Source organism: Ambystoma mexicanum, chromosome 14 (genome assembly GCF_040938575.1).
Source record: "Ambystoma mexicanum isolate Mex_15411 chromosome 14, UKY_AmexF1_1, whole genome shotgun sequence".
NCBI lineage: Eukaryota > Metazoa > Chordata > Amphibia > Caudata > Ambystomatidae > Ambystoma > Ambystoma mexicanum.
In genome coordinates this window covers 607,867,290-607,890,376 of record NC_090940.1, presented here as the reverse complement: position 1 = coordinate 607,890,376, position 23,087 = coordinate 607,867,290, and the positions used below count along the sequence as shown (strand labels likewise).

The 23,087-nt window shown below is 44.3% G+C and overlaps 1 protein-coding gene across 3 annotated transcripts in view; it reads left to right on the top strand.

Moving 5' to 3' along the window:
- GSTZ1 (glutathione S-transferase zeta 1) overlaps positions 1 to 23,087 on the top strand; it is a 92,665-nt gene that overhangs the window by 50,346 nt on the left and 19,232 nt on the right. For 2 of the 3 annotated variants that reach the window (XM_069638008.1, XM_069638006.1), the window contains exons 5-6: positions 14,658 to 14,783; positions 19,714 to 19,789. In XM_069638008.1, coding sequence (XP_069494109.1) covers positions 14,658 to 14,783; positions 19,714 to 19,789 — 202 coding nt within the window. The remainder of the gene's footprint in view (positions 1 to 14,657; positions 14,784 to 19,713; positions 19,790 to 23,087) is intronic. The other variant, XM_069638009.1, reaches the window with a different exon arrangement.

Genomic DNA, 23,087 nt, shown 5'->3' with positions numbered 1-23,087 from the left:
AAAACGACTAACTTTAAGTGGAAAATCAATGCCTGTACTTTAACAAAGGTAAGATCTTTATGGTACCTAGGCTTTCCAGTGTTCTGTGGTGCCACAATCCATATGTATTGGAATTTTTATTTGGACAAGGTGGATAAACACATCTTCCAAATGAAAGAGGTATCTACAAAATACTGTAAATACTCCATATCAGTCCATTAATCAGGTTTTATAACCTTAAAGTAGTCCCGAAACGTCTATATGGTTTCGAAATTCTACCATTTGCAACATCTCGACTGGCTGAGAAGCTGGAGTCGAAAATATGGCGAAAAACTCTATTTTACCTATCGAAGGGTGTCCCTATGAGTGCGATACGTTTTGAACTGGGCCTCCTCTCCCTGAATAGTAGAATCTGTTGGAGAAGAATGGCACTTTATCGAAACCTAATCATGTCGAGACAACACTCCCTTTATGCCCAGATGGGATATAGATTAAGAAACGGTATTACTGAGTCTAGGTGGCTGCTCAGACTACAGATGGAATGTGTGAACCCACTTGAAACTATTAGCCATACGCATAAAACCCTGATTTCCAACCCTATGAGCGTCAAAAACATGCTGCAAGCTATGGATTGGATGAAATCTATGGAAACTATTGGGGCTTTTATGATCTATAATCGGCTTCTCTATGAGGGAAAAAAACTGGGTACCCCGGAATCATATCTGACTATATTTCTTGACCCTGTCAGGAGAGTGGTATACCTGAGATTTCGTTTTAACGTCCTCCTGACGGCGGACATATTAGAAATTCGATCATGAATACCTCTGCCAATCCCTCGTCGTTTCTGTCAATGTAGAAAAACCCCATAGTCATTAAAGCACCTACTCTTGGGGTGTGAAGTGCTAGTACCACAACGCTTAGCAGCCTTTGGTAGATTTGTCAATGATCCATCCAGGATTCTCATCGAGGATCTCTGGTGGAACATGTAATATGGCAAACTAAATGCACTAAAACTGGCTGTGGCTAACTTTTTATCAGAAGTGTGTGGTTTTGTAGTAACACGTTAAAAACAACAATGATGATTCCGGATAGGATGTGTGTCAGAATGGTGGGATTAAGGGCTCTCTGAATATATATATATATATATATATATATATATATATATATATATATGCTAAATCCTATGCTGGGGCTTTACCACACGATCCTTGTCTACTCCATCTATTGATAATCTACCATGTCTGGGAGGGATATACAAATAAGGAAAATTGACCTAATTCTTCTTTTTTATGTAGCTCTGCAAATATTGTATGTGAACTAGGTTTTATGTAATGCTTGTTCCCTTTTTTCCCCATCTTTTAGTATTTATGAATGTTATATGCTTCTTTTAATGTAACAATGTGTTTTTTTAGTTTTTGTAAAGGTTTATTTTGTGTAAACCAAATACAATAAAAAAATAAATCTGAAGAAAGTTTATGCTTTGGTCTGTGCACCTTCAAGCATTGTGGTGTGTTCTTATAATGTGTTTATGAGTATGACCAGTACTTACCTCAAGACGTAACTTGGCCTACTTGTATTTATAATAAACCTTTTATTTTTTATAATACTTCTGGTTGTTAGTGTTTCGATTGAATCCTTGGTATACTACAGGTTCTGCGTACTTTCCTACAGCACTCTCTCCCTCCCAGGATAAGCCTGGCTGCTCCGTCTACGCTACCACATACTCGGGCTTGTGCTGTCTCAGTTGAATGGTTTTACTCAGCCCTTAGTTGGACTTCAGAAAAACTGTCCTAACATTTTATTTATTTTAGGTGTTGCTAATCCGGACAGGGCACAAGTTATTTTTGGCAGGGGTAGTTTCGTCCATGGTGGTCAGAATCCTATTTGTGGTGGGCAATTCCTCGGTGCGGCCAATAAAAACACTGGTGTGGAACCACACGCTTCTTAAAATTTGTTTTATTTTTATTGTTCATTTATAACACTCTTAATATCAGCGAGTGGTTTCTAAGTTATGCTATGTTATTTGGCATTTTTATAGCTCTCTATATATCATTGGTATGACCTCAAAGCGCTGGTAGGTTGAATGCCCTCGGGGACCGTAGTCCGGGTCAGTTGAAGAAGTAGGGTGTCAAAAGGTGATTGGGTGCACCAATTAAGTGTGCAGCTGATGTTGTTTGATGGTAGCTGCATTCTTGCGTTAGGTGTGGTGGTAGTGATATCCGTTCAATGTGTGCAGTCTGGCGGGTGGACACCAAGACTGGGTACTGCCTGCCTTAGGCCTGTTGGATGCTTATGTGTGCACCTAGGCCGGTTTGTCATGGGATGTAGCTGCGTTTTATTAGAATGATGAGGTGTTCATGGGGTAATGTTCATATGTGAGCAACTAGACCGAATTGATCGAGGGGTGTAGCTGCACTCTAATTGTGTGATGGTGTAGAGTAGAGAGTAAGCATAGTGATATATGGTTCATCCACACAGCGGCTGCACACGATGCGCTTCAAGGCGCTTAACGACAAGGGATGGAACAAGGGAGTACATGGGCCATGAACAGCAAGAATGCGAAGACTAGCCACTGCACTTGGTTCAGTGACAAGTGCAAGTGTCAAGACACAGACAGGCGTGAACGGTACACGAGGACCGGAGGGGCTGGGGGCACACAGTGACAAGGCGGGAGATCATGGGCTATGGGGAGCATACAGCAACAGCATCTTGGGGCTAGAGGGAGCTGGTGGCAGAGAGAGACATCACTGGACTGGGATACTCCGTGACATCAAGGGGGACCAGAGGTGGTTGGGGCACACAGCGACAACACAGGGACCAAAGGAGGCTGGGAGGGACACAGGGCACACAGTGACATCACCCGGATTAGAGGGGCTGGGTATTCAACGGCAACACAGGGGACTAGAGGGTACACAGCGATATCACGGGGAGTCATAGGGTAGGGGTATACAGTGACAACACAGGGGACCGAGGGGGCTGGGGACAGAGAGGCATCACAGGGAGTCATAGGGTAGGGGTATACAGCAACAACACAGGGAACCAAAGGGGTCTGGGGGAGAGAGGGGCATCATGGGAACTAGTGAGGGCTTAGGTGCATACAGTGATAACACAGGGACATCACAGGGACTAAAGGGGGCTCGGCATACAGCGACAACACGGGGGACCAGAGGGCGGGGAAACACAGCAACAGCATGGGGGACCAAAGGAGCACATAGTGACATCACGGGAACTGAAGGGGGTTGGGCCTACAGCAACAGCACGGGGGATGAAGGGTACACAGCGACAAAACACGGTGACAACACAGGGGACCAGAAGAGGCTGGGGGGGGCACACAGTGACATCACAGGGCCTAGAGGGGTTGGGTATACAACGACAGCACGGGGGACCAGAGGGATGAGGGGTACACAGCGACAAAACAGGGTGAAAGTGAACACAGGGTGCACTTTGACAACACAGGGACCAGAAGAGACTGGGGGGGGGCACACAGTGACATCACAGAGACTAGAGGGGTTGGGTAAACAGTGACAGCATGGGGGGCCATTACAGCGACAGCACAGGTGTCCAAGGGCAGGAGGTACACAGCGACAACATGATGGACCAAACGGGCACATAGCGACATCACAGGGACTAGTGGGGGCTGTGCCTATAGCGACAGCACAGGGGTGACAACGGGCAGGGGGCACATAGTGACAACATGGGGGACCAGAAGAGGATGGGGGCACACAGTGACATCACAGGGACTAGGGTGGCTGGGTATACAGTGACAGCACTGGGAACGAGAGGGGTACACAGCAACATCACGTGGGACTGAGAGGGCATGGGTGCACAGTGAAAACAGGAGACCAAAGGGGCTGGGGGGACACAGCAGCATCACAGGAACCAGAGGGGGCAAGGGTGTACACCGTGATAACACAGGGGGCCGGAGGTGCTGCAGCATATAGTGACATCACAAGGAACTTGAGGGGGAGTGGGGGTACCTAGTGATAACATGGGAAACAGAGGGGCAGGGCGGTACATAGCAACATCATGGGTGAAGGGAGTGTGCCTGAAGCGGACAGGGAGTTGACTGAGGCTTTGTTGTGGGTCTAGTAAGGTGAAGAGGCCGCAGGGATACTGGCAAGGATATGTGAGTATTAGCAAGGAAAGGGAATTGCGAGGAGTTGTGATCTAAGGAGATCATTATTCTGCATTTCAGGCATACGTTGTTTAATAGCCAAAATTAATGAGCGTATTCATTGGTGACATGGTTGGCGTTTCGTTGAGCATTTAGTCATCGGGTTGCAAGGGTTTCAATCGCTTCAGAAGGTCATGGTTATTGGGACCAAAGTATTCCTGCTAACTATAGGCCGATAACTAACACTCCCTTTCTTCTCAAAATCCTGGATCGAGTGACATACTCAAAGATTGCTCAACACCATAATCTCTTTCCTATCTTAAACCCTCTGCAATCGGGTCTTAGAAAGGGTTTTGGCACCGAAACTCATTAATAGATCTTAAGTTATTAAAGAGAATGGACAAATGTCTTGCCTCCTTGCTTATCTCTTTGGATCAATCCGGGGCCTTTGACCTTGTCGATCATATCATCCTGGCCGAGCGGCTGAAGGAAGTCGCACATTTTTCATCGGCAGCAATTCAATGGATGCTATCCTTCCTGTCCAATAGACAGTAGGGTTAGTGCAGATGATGCGCTGGCTCTGCCTATCTCCGTGCTTTTTGGAGTACTGCAGGGTGCTTGCACCTTGCCGTGTATCTATAACATCTTTATGGCCCCTTTCTTCGCTCATCTTTAACAGGAAGGGGTCTTATTCTCCAACTATGCGGATGACGCACAATGTGTCATTCCGCTCATAGGGTGTCACCGTCAGGATGAAATGGAACTGAATAGAATCTTTGCGATTATTGTGCTCTGGATGATCCAGAACAATTTGGCGCTCAATCGTGGCAAAACAGAACTTATGCTTGTGGGTTTAGTAGGCACTCTTGCCAAACTGGACCCAGCTTATAAGCAATTTCAGTTGGGGGATCTAGACATCTCCACACTCCCTAAGGTTAAAATCTTGGGAGCTGTTCTTGACCAGGTACTGAATATGAAACCTTATGTAGGATATACCCTTTCTTCGGCAACATACTATATCAAAGTGTTAGCTCATCTGAGACCATACATCTCTCAAGACAATGCAGAAGCGATTGCGCGAGCAATAATAGGTTCATAAATCGACTACCGTTGTAATTTTCTGGCCGGATCCAGAAAGGCAACCATCAATAGACTCCCAAGTGGCCCAAAATGGTGCCATGAGAGTTGTCGCAGGGCTTACATTACGCTCCCACGTAACAGAGTCGTGACGCGCGCTTCACTGGCTCCCTGTGGAGGCACAAATTACTTTCAGCCTACTGGCCATCACATTCAAGTGTCGAATGGGGACCATGCCGACCTACCTACAAGAACACATTAGGGAAAAACCTAACTACAGAGGTTTGAGATCGAGCAACCAAAACTTCTTATTCCTCCTCCCTAAATGTAAAACTAAGAAGGCTCCGGGAGGAGCGTTTTTTTGGCGCAGCTCCTATATTATGGAATGCCTTACTGGCATCGTTGAGAGGTTCTTCGTCTCTGAACCTGTTTAAAAAAGAGCTCAAGACTTGGCTGTTTCGATAAGTAGCCTTTCCTTTCTTTCTCTATACCTGGTGGGGGGATGCCCCCCGATCTCCTGGATCCCACATGTTAATTGTCTTGTTTGTCCTGTCCGCACCCTCACACCCATGGGTTTATGGATGTGCGTTACAAATAAAGTTAAAGTAAATGGTTGAAATTACGGAAAGAGCCACGTTTTTAGAGCTTTGCGGAATGTCATATAGTCTTGGGTGTGACGGATATGTGAGGGAAGCGAGTGCCACAGGGTCAGGGCCAAGGCTGAGAAGGGGGATCCTCCGATCCTGACAGTTAGAGGTTGGAATCACTAAAAGGAGGGCAGTGATTGATATTAGGGTGCGGGATGGGAGGTATGGTTTTATCATTCCTTGCAGGTATAATGGGCCGGTCTTGGGCACTGTACGGTGATGCACAGGGTCTTTAAAGTGGCCCTTCGTCCGACTGGGAGCCAGTGGAGTGTTTGAAGATCTGGAGAGAAGTGGTCTCCTGGACCCAGGGCAAGGAGTAGTTTAGCAGTGGCGTTTTGCGCTCTTTGGAGTTTGTTAAGATGGTATGCCGGGGCTCCTAGGTATAGGAAGTTGGCATAGTCCATTCTCAACATCACAATAGACATAACTGCGGCAAGTCTGCTCGGGAACGAGAGGTAGGGAAAGATGCGTCACTGGTCATCCCAATTGCGAGCCGGGAGCTTGGCTGCTGTGCCACATGGAGCTGCTTGCAATTTCCCTGACACATGTCAGTATCACGTTCTGCTTCTGCAAGCCGCCTGTAGTACCAGAGTTGGCCTTGTGCGCCCCCAACGCTGTCTTGCTTAAGCAAGTTGCTCTTGTTTGCCAGAGATGTCAGAGGGGTTGGGGCAGGATCAGGATCATTGTGACCACGCAATGAAAATATCACAGTAGCACTGCTGTTTGCCTGGAAGTGTTCAAAATAATATTTAAAAAATGGTGCAATTTCTTTCATGTGGCTTCTTTCCAAACTCCACACTTTACATTTCCACTTTAAATCACTTCCGTGACACAGGTACACCCACTTTTAGTACATTAAGCGATCCATAGACACGCTGTACAGTAGAAGTCTACGAGGGTAGCTCAGCAGGTTGACAGACCGATGCTGAGATGTTATATATTCAAAACTAAATGCTGTATCATATCATATCATGTGTTTCAAAGCGCAACGAGGCAAGGGAGGGGGAACAGAGAGAAGACAGACAATGATCCTACTAGGCCAGGTGTCATTCAGATCGTGCAAGTGTATGCGAAGGGGGAAGGAGGAAAGTGCGGGGGTGAGGGGAAGGGGACAGTGCAGTACATGGGATAATAAATAACAATCAGTAGCGTCCGGCCAGCTGGTGGCAAGTGCAAGTGGTGGAACTGTAGGGGTACAGAACAGTCCCTAAGGGCGGGTGGTTGCCAAGAAGGCAGTGCAGGTGTGCTACTGGAGTGTGGGGGGCTGGGCTTGAGAGCAGGGGAGGTTGCCATGTGACCAGTGCAGATGACCAGTGCAGTTTCAGTATCGACCAGGAAGTCAGCAGGGGAGAGGAGGAGAAAAGGGAGAAGCAAAGAGAAAGGTTTTGAGGTGCTTCCAGAACCGGAGATGATTCTCCTCAAATTTCAGGGAGACAGGGAGGCTGTTCCAGTGGGAGGTCCCATCCGAGGAAAGAGATCTACCACCAAATCGTTGCTTGGAGAAGCGACTGACCCTGAGGGAGTTGGAGGCGGATGAGCGAAGAGCTCGAGAAGGAAGATATTTTGAAAGAGAGAGCTGAAGGTATTGAGGCCCCAGGCCCCAGAAGGCCTTGTGGACCATACAGAGGGTTTTGAACTTAATCCTCGCAGCCACTGGGAGCCAGTGCAGAGATTTCAGTCCTGGAGAGATACGATCCCTGGGCTTGAGGCCAAGGACAAGTCTCGCAGTCCTGTTCTGGATGAGTTGCAGAGGGCGGAGAGTAGAAGCAGGCAGATTTAGAAAGAGGCTGTTGCAATAGTCCAGCCTAGAGAGAACCAGGGCTCTGGAGACATTGAGCTTCTGGGGGAAGGAGAGGAAAGGAAGAATGTCTCTGAGGAGGTGCAACTGGGAGTGTGACTTCTTAGAGATGTGAGGAGAGAAGGAGAGTGTGGAGTCAAAGATGACCCCAAGGTTTTTAGTCTCACAGGTGGGAGCAGGAGGAGGGCCGAGGGAGGCCGGCCAGAGAGTGACAGGAAAGGAGGGAGCAGGTGTTCCACTGAGGAGAATCCCGGTCTTACTGGCATAGATCATTGGCAGCACACTACTCCTGGGTGGCGGACAGGCAGTCGGAGATGAAGGAGGGAGAAGAGGTGGCTGAGGGTAGCCTGAAAATGAGCTGAGTGTTGTCCGCATAGGACTGGAATCATAGAAAAAGTGCTATAAAATGTGTTTGGCCAGGGTATGGGTTGGGCTGGCTGCTTGCTTATATTCAGGATGGAGGTGGGGATATTTCTGCCCCTGTAGTGAAAATCAAAAGTTGGCACCCATGAACCCACAGTTTAATTTCTTAAAAACTGCTGTCAGCACAACAGAAGCATTTATTTGTGATTAACCAGTTTGACAAGCATATACCATCTTTATAAATATAACCTGTGCTAAAACACAGAGGGGCACACAAATTATGTGTGGTGTCTGACAAAAAAACATTTCAACGAAAACTAGGGAACGCAAGCAGCATTTTTCAATTTGGAAATTACTTTTGTTTTTTTTTGTGGAAGTATGAAATGCACATTTGGAAAACAATAGTGTGCCTAGCATGTAAAAAGCCTGCATAAAACGCAAAGGACGGGTACAAAAATTACAGGATATTTGTATGGTAGACCAACAAATATCTGTCTTTTTGAGACAGCTACTAATAAATAATAATGCAACAAAGAGGTTTTTGAAGTTCTTAATATAATCGTGAAGGAATATGTTATTCCATCTGTTTATAGAGAGGAAATAATTGGCCCAAAAAAATATTCGTCAAAATTCAGAGGTTTATAAATATCCCCACCCCGATATCGCCCGCTAATAGCTCTCCACTGTTGGCCTCCACTGCAAGTAGCTCTAGCTAACATAAAGGTTGGAGACCCCTTATTTAGACTCATGGTTGATCTGACAGGAGAGGTATAGGCCAGAGTCCATAGTGCAGCCTATGTTTTTTACTGTGTGTGAGAGGTTTGAGTGGGGTTGGCCCAGGGACGGGGGCCATGGGAGTGGATGAGTTAGAAGGGCACTGTTGCCGCACGCCATGATTTCGGTTTTAGTGGGGTTTAAGAGGAGGTGGTTTATTGTCATCCATCGGGATTCGAACATGTGTTGCGCCGCATTGTCTTGCTTCCAAGACAAACACGTTGCCCCAGAGCTATCCTTCCTTGAGCAAGCCGAATGGAGACAATACAACTTCTAAGGCTACAACAGGACACCACTTGACCCAGCATACTGGCGCTAACACAACATTGAAGAGGAGATGGTAAACCTTGAACGAAGACCCAGTGGTAATGAGGGCAGCTGCAGGGTCAGCTAAACCTGCAGAGAAGGCCAAAAGTAGGGAAATGGACAGCCCAAGACTTACCAAGAGACGATTTAAGTATTGACTAGGAAAGGGTCCCTCTATAACGTGCTCATCTTCTCAAGCACCCTATAGCATTGCGCTTCACTTTGAACTCTGGAGACGTAATGCATGTAGCCGCAGATAAAAGCACCCTCTCGGATCAATTGAACCAGTTAAATATTTTTGCTCTGTTAAAGCAGCAGACTGCTCGAATGGCACAAGGACAGCAGGAAATTCAAATGAGATTGGTAGGGGACAGGTGAAGGTTGACGGGAACTTCTATTCTCTAAATGAGAAGATAGACCTGGTGACCCAATGCTTTTCTGTCATACAAACATGTATCTCGGGAGGATAGCTCAGGGGCCACGTGCTCGCCTTGGAAGCAAAACGACACGGAGCACCACAGGTACGATCCCCGGGTCCGCGCTTAGAAACCTCTGGGTATTAGGCACGTTATAAATAACCTATCATATCATTTCATCATATAGATGAGTTTGAAGAGCTGGAGTCCAAGTTCAGGATTGGCAAGAAAATCGCAGGAGGAGAGAGAAAGAACATACAAGAAACTAATAACTTTGTGAAGCTCGAGAAGTTGGATCTTAAAGACTGAGATAGATGATCAAACTTAAAAATGTTTTGGATACCGAAAGGTAGAAAGGAGGGAGACCTCGAACATTCATGGTCAAATTATGATCAGACGCACTACATCTGCTATAGGAATCTAGGAGAGTGATTCCTGCTCTACCCATGTTCCTCTTCCTGGCTGTTTATCATCCTATGAAATGGTTTGCTCAGATAATACATTTATATAGGCCAAACGATCCTTGGATGTGCAAGGCATACAGAATGTTGGCCCGTACGACATCAGACGAGGCACAGCTGACCTGTCATTACTGTGAAGCCTTTCTTTGCATAATTTCTGAACCCAAGATAAAAGCTAGCTATTAAAAAAAAATCTCAAATGTAGTTTTGTTTCAGTCCGAGTGGCAGAGAAACGTCTTCAGAAGTTAAATGACCAGGAAGGATAGCTCAATGGCAACGCTCTGGTCTTGTAAACAAGACTACACTGAGCAGCACATGTTCTGTACTCCATGCCAGTACTGCGGTTAGAGGCTGGGATCCGAATGAAGCGCAATATAAGAAACCAATGACATTTTTTTTAATGCAGAAAAAGACACTGAATCTGAGCTGTATCAAAACAGGCAAATCAAGCAAAAAATAACTCTGTAACATAGCTAATAAACTATTTAATAAAGCCGTAGGTAGGCCGGCTTTACACTGTGGCAAACCCACAGAGGGTTGGTGGAGATCAAACAAATAGGTTCAAGATTTGGGGCCTAATACAACATGGAGAGGCGGTGGACCGAACGATCATTAGTTGTAGAATGTGCAGCCTAGGTAGGTACATGAGGCCTCGGGGAGGGTAGGGATAGGTGGAGGGGCTGACCAAGTAAGGATGGGGTTAGGCTCTGTGAGGACAGGGTGGGTAAGGGTGAAGTGCAAGATGGAGTTGGGGGGCGGGGGTGCAGTCCACAAGCTAGATGAATAAACAGCCTCAGGCAGGGTTTGGAGAGGCAGATCAATTGGGGATGGGCGTTACACTTGGGAGGGGTGGAGAGATGAGTAGTGAGGGAGAGCGGGGAATCAAAAACTTCCCTTTCCACCTGGATTGTTGTTGGAGTGCAGTGGTGTCTACTGCACATGCATGATAGGAGTTCTAAGTAGACAGTAGGCCTCTGATGAAGATTCAGTTGCAAATGCAATCTGGATTATTGACGGATGACCCTTAAAAAATGCAGAAACGTCTGTGGCAAGGAATTTGGGAGATTCAAGCCACCACCGTGGGAGTTGGTGCCCATTCTCTTTAACCTCAGATGAAGGTACTGCAAGTTAAATCCGAAGTCGGCGGCGGGTGGGGAATAGCCACTGTACAAATACACAAAGGTCAGATGCTTACGATGGTTGGGATAGATCTTTCCAAACATAGATGATCCAGGTATCTTCGATAATCTTGAAATTGAAAGGGCAAATTGTCAGGACTGATTTTTTGAGTGGGGTGGTTTAAACTGTGTGTCTCAACCTGGAGTAGATGCAGGGGCCTTACGGGGCTACCAACTGCATGTTTCCATGTGTTTTTACCCCTGAAATATTAATTCCCAAATGTTTACTTTTTTTTAATTTTCACAGTTTTTAAATTCTGAGCTTTAGGAGAGTCCCATGCCCGCCCTTAAAGAAACATGATCACCTCCCCCCCCATACTTACCATATGTAACTGTTTTAAATGATATAGTGTATTTGAAGTTCTTGGCAAGGAGTAATCTGCTCTAAGAAATGAGTGGTGAACATTCTCCAATGCAACGACTGACTACCTGCTGCAGGATGGCTGGCATAAACACACGTATGTTAAGCTATGTTTTGTTGAAACGCTTTTATACTGAGCCCATCACCACCATAGTAGTCTTATAGCGCAGAGGCTTTTCTGGACAGTGGCGTTTTATCTGTGTGAATTTTGATGTTCTTCCTCGGGACACCCACAATTTTCCCAAAGATGTTTAGTATATGTGTATATGTCTTAGGGAGCCTTTTTACACAAGCAAAACGCAAACATGAAGCTGCGGTGTCATCAGATCATAGTGTACCGGCAATACAATATAGATGGTTAATCCCAACCGAAGGAAACTGAGACTCTGGACCTTTGACCATAAATCCCCTGAAATGGAGGGGTTCAGGCTGTGCGGTAACAGGCCTAGGTTTGCAGTAGGGAAACACCTAAAGGCTTATAGGATGTGTTGCCTCCTTCACCATAAGCAACAGCAGGGGGTGAACAAATAAAAATAGAACATGTGGGAGTTGGAGGTCACCCAAACCAGCAGCCAGTGGGAGATATACACAGGGACATTGCTTTAGGCAGCAGCACAGACAGTTTCAGGTAGGGTGGTGAAAACACAAATAAAAAAAAGAAATAGTATAAGCCATGTAAATACCTTTCTCTGTTTAGATAAAGGAGATGGCTCTAAAAAAAACAGTGTATCTCAAATCTGGGAAATACACACTCAACTATTAGCCAACATTATCCAGCATGTATAAGGATGACAGAACAGCTGATATAGATGGGTCCAGCTTATAAAAACAATATATAAAATACCATGCATGATTAACTCTGAAAAAGCAGTTTTTTCTCCCAAACTACCAGGGACAAAGCTATCCACAGCACGATATGGGCCCTGCAAGGGGGAACAGATGCAGGAATTAATGGAAACCCGGACTAAGGATGATGGTGCCAGCCTTAACTCTGTCTGCACTTATGGAGAGGAAGCACTGCTCCGATGATCATATAGAGGATCAATATGGTGATCGTTCCTTAAAAGGTTATGGACCTGCAGCACTGCTGCTTCTAGAGGACCCATAGAGCTTTAATACAAGTGAATAAAACATGGTTCACTAAAATTCTACTGGTAAAAAAGGGTTTGGAACCTCAGGCCCTGGATCATTTGGAGCAGCATGGGTTTGTGCCTGGGTGGAATACCAATGAACGTACTTGATTGGTGGATTTGGCCGTCACTCAAAAAGTGCTACTACATTTTCCCGGTTGCTGGAAAGGCATTCGACAGGGTCACATGGAGGACTGTTTTTGACAGGTCATGGAAATGTTCGAGTTTCTGGAGGATTTTTACGAGGCAATGGAGTGTGTACAAACATTCAGGTTTGGATGGGAAGGGGGCTCCACAAATATTTTTTCAAACAGAATAAGATATATGTGAGGGATTCTATTTGCCCTGTAAATAGACTCTTTGGTGTGTGCAATATGGCATCTATGCAGCTACAGTGCTTTGCGTGAAAGGGCAATAAAATGCTCCCGGTTGCCACATACATGGACGAGCCCATGATTGTAACGAGATATCCTGCTTAGACTGATGCTGATGAAGTTTGTTTGTTTATTGATTTGTAAATGCGCACCAGACATAAGGGTATCATGGCGCAGGAAATATACAGAAATATGATTAGGTGGGACGACAGACCTGCGGATGACGAAAGGCACTGGGGGGATTCAATAGTGCAAGAATTTAGCAAGTTTGCCTAGGTTTTGGTTCATGGTCAGGTCAGAGGAGCCTTATTAGTGCTTGTAACTTTTTTACTTTATTATTGTTTTTGAAAATTCACAAAAGCAAATAAGAAACAATACAGTGGCAGATAATGCCAGTTGTTCAAGATTGGTGTGAGCAAACAGCCGACGCGCGTTTCGACCCAAGTCTTTTTCAGGGCCAATTGAGTAGGATGGTGTGCTCTGAATAGAGCTGATAGCTGGTCCTCCCATGTCCGGGTGCCAGAAAGGCTAATTAGCATGTTCTAGTGCCGGAATCAGCTCTATTGAGAGCATACCATCCTACTCAATTGGCCCTGAAAAAGACTTGGGTTGAAACGCGCGTCGGCTGTTTGCTCACACCAATGTTGAACAACTGGCATTATCTGCCACTGTGCTGTTTCTTATTTGCTTTTGTGACTTTTTTAATAATAAAGTAAAAAGTTACAAGCACCAATATGACTCCTCTGACCGGACCATGAACCAAAACCTAAGCAAACTTGCTAAATTCTTGGACTCTTGAATCCCCCCAGCGCCTTTCATCATCCGCAGATCTGTCGTCCCACCTAATCATTCAGCTAATTGGGAACCCTGCAGTTGGTCCCCAGACAAACCAGGAGCCAGGCTGCAGGCTGACTCACTAATTGTCCCTAAAGAAAGGTACGCGGTGGGTAAGGAGTCCCGACCCAGACAACTCCAACCAACTGTAACCCAATATACAGAAATAGGTTACACAAAAAATATACAGAAATACAAGTAAGGGTATACAATCATAAAATGTACAGTTAGTAGTAGGTGCATAAATACTGAGGAACAACATTATACAGTAAAACAAAATTTCAAGACATAGAGAGCTATTTATAGTAGAGAAGATTTTGGATATTTATTGTAATAAAAGTGGAATGCCCAAGGGTGGTTATTGTCTGAAACACCTCAGACTTCAGTGGCCTAGGACTCTTTACTAGGACAGCAACTTACCTAATGCCTGAGATTTCCTTAACGCTTGTGACCCTGGCACTTTTAATACCTTTAAAGTTATGACTAGTGCTAAACAACTAATAGACCATTTGGCAAGACTCCAATGTGCTCCCCCAATCATAATTAATGCTGTTTTGTATCCTGCACATTAAAATGTTTTTTTCTCTAACGTATACTAGCCCATGCATTCCTGCTTCATTCCAGAGACCTGTCACTGTAATACTCCTCATGTGTTCTTCTGTGCTGCGTGCCTTTGTCCATGATTTACTCTGTTGCATACCCCATGTTGCCATGTTTTTTTGTAGTGCCAGACCACTTATGTTTGGGATTCATTTTAATGCACTTGTATTTCAAGCTTCTCTCCTTGCCACCATGTTCACACTTTCTTTAAAACAAACCCCTCTGCATTTCCCGGTTTATTCCAGCTTGCAATCATCCATTACCTAGATGAGACAAGACCGTCCCCAAGGCTCCTGCCGGAGGACCCCAAAAAAAGAGCATTGGTTCGGATGATCTCATCTTGCATTGTATCTGGGATCCAGCCCCTACAGGTACTTTGCATGGACGCATTGTCTTGTGATGAAATCAAAGTGGCATATGTGAGAGGTCAGAAATGCGAGGCTGATAACTTGATGGTTTTTCACAAGTAGCCACTTTATTAACTCAAAAGGGTGTGATAAATACCTTGGTATCCCTACCCTGGAGAGGATTTCCCTCCCTATCAAAAACAAGACGAAAGGAAATCACTCTAATGAAAGGAATCTGCCCCTCCCACTTATACATTCATAAAGGTACAATATGCCAATTCAAATTTAAAAGAAATAACAGTTCTGTTCAACATGAACCTGATAATTTTGTATCCTTATATCCTGGGTCAATTCCCCTTCCCCAGGTTTAAAAACAGGATTTCCCATTAAGGTTCCAAACAAGAAAGTTCCTCCTTTGTGTAGCCAATCTATTCTTAATTAGAATGGCCCAGTTTTGTAAGCATCTGCTGCGCCATCTTGGAATTCCTAGATTAAACTTGGAGGCTTTGCAGAGCTCTCGATCTCTTGTGCCGGGTGTACAGTTTTCCCCTCAGTGTGGGTCCTGGAATACCCCGCTGTTAATTTCTATTTTCCAGTCCTCATGCTGGTCCACTCTCTTGTAGTGTATTATAGAAAATGGAGTCCCCGGGTGTCAGAATGCATAGGGCTGTTGTCCCTCTGGAGACTCCTGGTGAGTGTGCCCGATCTTATGCTCAGCACACCAGGTAAGGACACCACCTCTCTCCAGCCAATGGGCTGCTGGGCAATGTAGTCCACTGAAGTTGTGGCAGCAACATTAGGCACTTTGACTCCTGGAAAGGACTTGGCACCCTTTCTTTGAGTAGGAGCCAAGGCTCAATTTAGAAGCGAGTCACCCTCTGTTGCCACATAAGGTAGTTGCCAGGCGACCCCGGTCCTTAGTGGCTCCCTTCCAACACAAGTCAAATCGTTATCATTGTGTTAAAATGTGGAGTTCAGGCAACTCGCTACAACTGGCAAACCTAGTGGGCTTCGAACAACCCCAGTGTACTGATGGTGTTCGACACCAAGAGTACATTCGCCTTTAGCACAGTGCCAATATATTTGTTTGGACAATGCCTGGATACTCCCAGTTCTCGTTTAAAAGATCATTCTAAAAAGGCCTGCTCATCAAGGGGAAGGATTTAAGCTATTAATGTCTGAATTGTTAAGCAAATAAGTATGTTCCGGCTAGCCGCTTCTTTACACAGGTTGTAGGTTTATCTTTAAACCTCCATCTTGGGTTTTTCTTTTTTAATACAATCGAGTTATATTGTTACGGTGCTTTTATGTTAGGTACCGGACTACCTTACCACAAGCCGTTTTTCTGTGGTCTTCATAGTGCGTAGAGCAAAGGGCATGCGGGGTGGTAAGATAGAAGGCGGGTTGGGAGGACAGAGAGACATATAAGGCGGGGTGGGGATATGGGGCCACTGCTGCAAAGTTTGCATTGGAGACCAGCCCATAGGAAGCAGTGGAGATATGGGGCCACTGCTGCAAAGTTTGCATTGGAGACCAGCCCATAGGAAGCAGCGTGTAGGCCAAGTGACGGAGACAAGAAAGGCAGACAGTTGTAGTACGATGTCGCCAATGCACGTGCTCCCCCTAATCCAGCTCGATGTTTACCTCTCTGTATGATTTATATCATCATAACTTTATTTCGATCCGACAGATCATAAAAGTCACATAAATAAATTATATGTATGAGGGGCTGTTTAATTGAGCCATTGAATATAGGAGGGTATATGGCAATTATTTTAAATTTGTTTGTAGGGTTTAAAACCCTGATTTTTGACTACATTATGTACAATTTTGGGTCTTCGCTGAAGACATAGGGAGGTTTCAGTTGGCATCATGGGGACTCTGAATGAGAGTGACTGCAGTGTTTGAGTGGTGCTAATTACTTTAAATGGTCAAGTACTAGGATCAAGGTGAAATTTCCGAGGCGGAACAACCCGCAATGGAAATGTTTGCATGGGAAATGTACACACTACAAAATGTTTGTACATTTCCCATGCGAACATCCATTTCAAAACCCTACAAACTTACACCCCCACCCACACAACACCTCCCCACCCACACCCCGAAAGTACCCCCACCCAAACCCTACTTCCCTTTTAAGAAGCGCTATTCCCTTTCACTTCTGTGATCAGGAACTGGAGCTGCAGGGTCCTTTTTTGATTTTTTAATTTGTTTTCTTTTTTTTTTCGGGCAGCTGCAGGGGTTAGCCCCGCTCACTATACTGTTTAGTATAGTGAGCAGGGTGTTATTTTGTCGCGGGTGTCCCCCGCAAGCCCCACTCACTATACTATACTGTACAGTGTAGTGAGCAGGGTGTTGCGGGGGACACCCCCGCAGCCCCACGCCTTTTAAATTTTTTATTTACCTATCCACCAAAACACATACCACAAAATGTTCGAACTTTTGGTGGTATGTGTTTATAGGTCTTTTTGTATGGTCGGTACATTTTATTCAGACATTTCGTCCGTACCCAAGTACTAGCCTCTGGCATGCGCTGACAAACATGCAATGTCTCCAAAATATCAAGCACTGCAGTGTAATCTAAATGTGCATTTGCACAGAATTCTGCCATTTGCACAGAATTTTGCGTTTAGCACCAAACTTTGAATACCCTAAACGTTACAGCAGACGGCAAGGACGACTGCACAAATTAAATCATGCTCATATCGGACACCGTTACCTTTTATATACTGCCCCAAATCACCACCATAGTAGTATCTGAGGCCCTAAGCTTGCCCATGGAGTGGCGTGCCGCCACCAAGGCTATACAGAATGCTGCTGGTAATACATTGGTGTTGCGGACCCTAAACGGCCACGATTTAGGAACCAGTTTTTATCTGAGCAATGTTGCTTTAGAGTATGTATTCAAGCCATAAACCAAGCAGTACGTTGGCACATAAGTTATTTACTCGTGAGAACAAGTCTCTTTAAATTGTAATCCCCGAAGGAGGACCATCACTGGTCGAAACACATATCGGCTGACACATCAAGAAAAAAAAAATTCTTTCCATAAACACTTTTGATTAAGTCTTTATTTGAAGGCGGTCAATTTGAAAAAGAAACCCGTGTGCAGGTTGAGAGTGAGAAGCATACACTTAACCTATACAGACCATAGCCTGATGTGAGAAAGAAAAATGAGTGAGGGGCTAGTAAGAAGATGGGAAAGCAGGCAATAGAAGCTACAAACACAAGGTGGGATGCAGCGGGTGAAGAATGTTTTTTGATTGGATGGTTGTGTGTCAGTCCACGGTTCCGCAAAAGAGAGGCGGCGACTATGCCCTGAATTGTTTCCAGGGCAAATTTGGAGAATTGTGAATTAGTGCACAATGTAATGAGTAATGAGGGGCTTGACAGTGTGCTTGGTCAATCCTGGAAGTTTAGTGACTCATTTGCACGGCCGTCTCTGTACATTGAACCCCTGGTCAAAGTCCAGAATGTAAATTCTAGGACTCCAAGCCTGAGCCAAGGGTGGCGTAGTTTACAATAGACTGTATATAAAGGTGAATGTTGCAAAGCGCCCTCCTTCCATCGTCAAGAGGAAAATTAGGGTATCTTGTAACTGGCCATTTACCAAGCAGAGGCATCACTGTGACTAATGAACCTGCCTGTTGCAATGTTTCTGAGTAATGTACTTTAATTCTGCTTTCTGTAGCAAAGCATCTGCCATTATGGCACCTTGTGGCCTGAGAAATGCAGGCTACTGGCACCCTCAGGCAGATGTATCTAGGGGTCTATCCATATTCGGAGAAGATGGTCTCGTCAAACCCATTCACGCCAAATATGGATCCCCCAGGCTGGCCCGCACAGCAAAGACTGAATGTACATAAGCACGGTCTGCTTTCTTTATCCAGTGTTGGCTGCGCAGAGGCAGGAATGGGAGCTGGGTTTACTGAGAGAGAGCAGGTATGGAGATGGGGTGTGAGGGGAAGGAATAGGGGAAACTGAGGGGTTGGGGTATCATTGCGTGGGGGTGGTGTTTGGGGGAGTGTGGTCAAGGGAAGGCGTCTGGGTTTTAGGGTGATGGGCATGGGAGCAAGAACTCCCAATTTGTCAAACAGGAGGGTGGTGGGTGGCTGTGGAGGAATGGGTGGGGGTGAAGCACTTCAATTAGCAAGGATCGCAGTAGACATGGGGTAGGGGTTTTGAGGAAAGAGGAATCAGCAGGTGGGAACATGGGAGAGGGGTTCGGTGAGTGGGCCTTCGAGGGAGGAGCAGTGGTGATTCTGGAATAGCAGGCGAGAATACACAAACCCTGCCTGCTGTTTCAGCCACCCGAGGCCCATCTCTGGGTGGTGCTTTTTCCCCCCTAACATGGGGAGGGAACAGAGACGCTCTCCCTGTTGCCTCCCCACATTAGAAAAACCCAATTCCCCTTCCCCCACCCCAGTTTACCTGGGGGGCCTGATCCTTTCGCTCTGGTCCCTGATGCTTCTCCCATCTGTCCGCCACCATTAAAATAAAAAAGGGACTAAGTCCCTTTTCGTTTGATGGCGGCTATTTTGGAACAAGTTTTCGATGGCCGCAGTCATCCGAAAAGTGACCTAGTCCCTTTTTCTATTTAAATTTCCTCTAACAGGAGATGAGCATATTTCCTGGCAAACGGAGAAAAAAAAGAAAGCTATCCACACCCCAGGATATCCCAGGGTGCAAATAACGTACACGCCCCGGCTGGGGGCGGACATGGGGTTTAACGGCCCACAGCTCAGGACTACAAAAGCTCTGGCTGGTGGGCTGTTAAACCCCATGTCCGCCCCCCCATCTGGGGCGTGAAAACTATAGAATTCTAAGGGTTTCCTACATGTCTGATATTCACTAAGGATTTTATTCTGACTCATAATGAGGCTGTGGAAGGGTGTTGGGAAGGTATTGTGATATGAGTGCTGCCATCTGATTCCAACTGTGCTGATCTCTATAGAACTTGGCCGTCCTAAACAAAGTAGGAGCGGAGAAGCAGCAGTGGGCTCAGCATTTCATCGCAAGCGGATTCCAAGGTAGGTCTAGAATGGAATTTACTATGTGCTACGAGTGTTGTGTGTTTGGAGAAACCGGTACATTCTAATTGCACCGTGAACATGGCATTTTATGGTTTTTCCCTCTACTTATGGCTTTAAGGCGCCATTCCCAAACTGCTAGAATTGTGATATTATTTTCCATACTTAACCATTCTCTTAACAAGTCTCAGATTCAATCTTTTTAAGATAGATTTTATCTATATTTAGCATTAGACATAAGGGTGGAAACCCAATGTAACCAGAAATGTGGTAACTCTACCTTTTATCGGGATAGATATATCTAGTACAACAGAGGTAGATGGTAACATATCAACAGTCACAGTACTCAAAACATTAAACTAATACTGTCTCTTTATCACAAATATATATTTTTAGTCAATAATATCAGTTCAAAAAGTAAGAAATTTAATAGCTGTAGATACAAAATAATTAACCGTGATAAAATTACTGTCTTAAAAACAACAATTCAATTAGTGACACATAAACCTAAGACTATTTAGGTATAGAATGTTATCTAAACATTTGTAAGTATTCAAGACTATAAATTAGCATATGTCTATTTTTTATAGTCTGCACCCTTAAATTGGAATAAGTATTCAAACCTAGTTATTTCTAGCTAGGGTAAGGGGACTCAACATGTTTCGGTTCTGGTTCGCGACTCTTGGAACCTTCTTCAGGAGATATGCCACTGTAATTTATACAATTAAAAAACACACAAACAGGTAGAGCTGTCTTGATATCCATTGGAACGAATTACGACTCTTGTTGACAGTAACTGAGGTGTTATTCCTCTATTTGTTGTGACTGTTGATAAGAAAAGAGAGGGTAAACTATCAATGTTTAAATGATTCTCTTGTTATGAATTTAATTATGCTGGGCCTTGGATAAGAAATGTTATACCTGGTCCAGAGGGTGGAGAAAGTCTTGAGAGGTAGGGTCCTGATTGTAGCAGGAGTGGTCCTCTAGGTCAAATAGCTGCACTCTTTTTTTAATCAGCTAGACCTAAAATTTGAATATTTATATTCTGTTAAAACCCGCTGTCCATAAGGGTCAATCCACAGAAACACATCTACATGAAGCAGCCTTATGTAGGTAAATTTAACATACCTCCCTGTGGTGGATAGTTAATAGTAGGTAGGTCTCTTGTATATGTTCTCCAGTAGTATTCCACTTTAGCTCTATAAATAGCAGTCGGTTGTTATAATACAGCTGGAATGGAATCATACAGAGTTTTCATTAGAGGGGACGTCTAAATGTTAAATAATTCCTATAATTCAGTTATGAGGTCGCATCTAGTAACGCCAGGTTATTTTAACTTGGCTTACCTTTTCTACGGTGCTATGGCCTGTAGTAATTTCAAATTTATTCAGGATTGTAAAACGTCCTCCCTTGCTGTTTATTCAAACATCTGATGCTTGGGAAAGCCACATGTGTTGGTTCGTTGTATTTGTCTATGAGAGACAGGAAGTAAAATGGAATTCTTATAGAATGGGGTACTCCAGTATATATTATTATATGTAGTCTCTCCGCATTGTACATGTAGGAATCTACCTATTTATGCACTAGTAAAAAATGTACCTCTGCTTGTGCGATCTGTGGGCTCTCAGTGCCTGTTTGTATCGACCTCTCGCTCGTAGCATGTGTAGTAGGACGCCGTGTGCGGTTTTCTTCAATTTGCAGGCGCCATCTTTAGTGTGTGTGTGTGTGTATATATATATATATATATATATATATATATATATATATATATTACTCCTGAGTTCTTTTTTAGTTTCTACATGTGCTCTCAGTGCCTGTTGAAATCAAAGGGACTCTCGCTCATAGCGTATGTACTTAGACGCTGTGTATTGTTTGTTTCAATGGCAGGCGGCATCTTTAGTGTGTATATTTATGTTAATCCTTAGTCCTTTGTTAGTCTCTACCTGCGCTATGGATCTCGTAGCTTACCAAGAATCGTCATGCTTATAGTGAAGGGTACTAGGTTCAAGTCAGATGACTAACTTACATCTAGATGATATATCCATTGGGAAAAAGATTCAGATCTAGATAATTAAGTATTTAAAATGTATAGTCTATATAGTAGGCTTATCATTCAGCGTTGGAATTTTTGCGGATTTATTTCCTGATTAGCTCTATCTATAGTACTACATGAGTCTAGTTACATATATTAGACTGAGTCCTAGTACCCTAGTTCCTGGGTCTATTTTATAATACTGATATAGCGGTTCCTAGGAAAAACTTGACAGGTGTCTTCTTGTTGGTAGCCTAACGTTGCATCGCTCTCAAGGTAAATTAGTCTCTACTCTTTAGATTTTAGGCCATTCTATGGCTTCATTAAGCCCTTCCTTATCGCTCTTGGTGAGGAAGATGAGCCTTTGTTCTTTCTCGAGGAGGATTTTTTCTTTTTATTCATATCATTCCCGTTTATTGTCTGGAGGATGGTCCATTTAGGTCTTCATTCATGTGGTTATGTTCTACAAAACGTTTTACCATAGGTGCCATAATGGTTTTATTCTTTGTGCAACTTCTGTGTTCTATGATTCTTGTTTTTATTTTTCTTATAGTTTTGCCTATGTAGTTCTTCTGGCACGGACAAGTTATCATATAGATGACAAAATCAGAATTGCAATTTGTGAATTCGGTTTGCTGCCAAGGTGTCTCCAGTCCTACATCTACTTCTTTAGATTTAGTTGTAAATTTACAAACAGAACATTTCCCACATGGGTGGTGCCCTATAATTGGATTTAGACCCCAGCCTTTTATAAGGGTCTCTGTTTGGGGTAGTTTCCCCTTCAATTTACTACTACTGACAGGATTACCTATAGTAGTCGATTTTCTATAGGCAAAGAGGGGGCATTGTAACTGATTCGATGATTTATCAAAAATGTTCCATTGTTTTCGGACTATGTTTGTAATCGTCAGACTTAGATAGTGTACGTGTTAACAATCACTATTCTGTCATCTTTAGGTTTTTTAACCTTGTCCTCTAAGAAAGATTCCCTATTGTTATTAAATGCTCGTTTTGCAGCTTGAGTTTTTTGGGGTATTCTCTTTCTTTTAATTTTATGGATAGGCGTCTTGCTTCTTCTTCATATGCCTCTTTTGTGCTGCTATTTCTTTTTAACCGTAAAAATTTCCCATAGGGAAGATTGTCCTTCAGATGTTTCACATGATGACTATGGTAGTGTAATAAGGAATTTTGATCAGTCTTTTTGTGGTAGGGTTTTACTTGTAGCTTCCCTTCTTGATGGAAAATAGTTAAATCAAGGATGTTGAT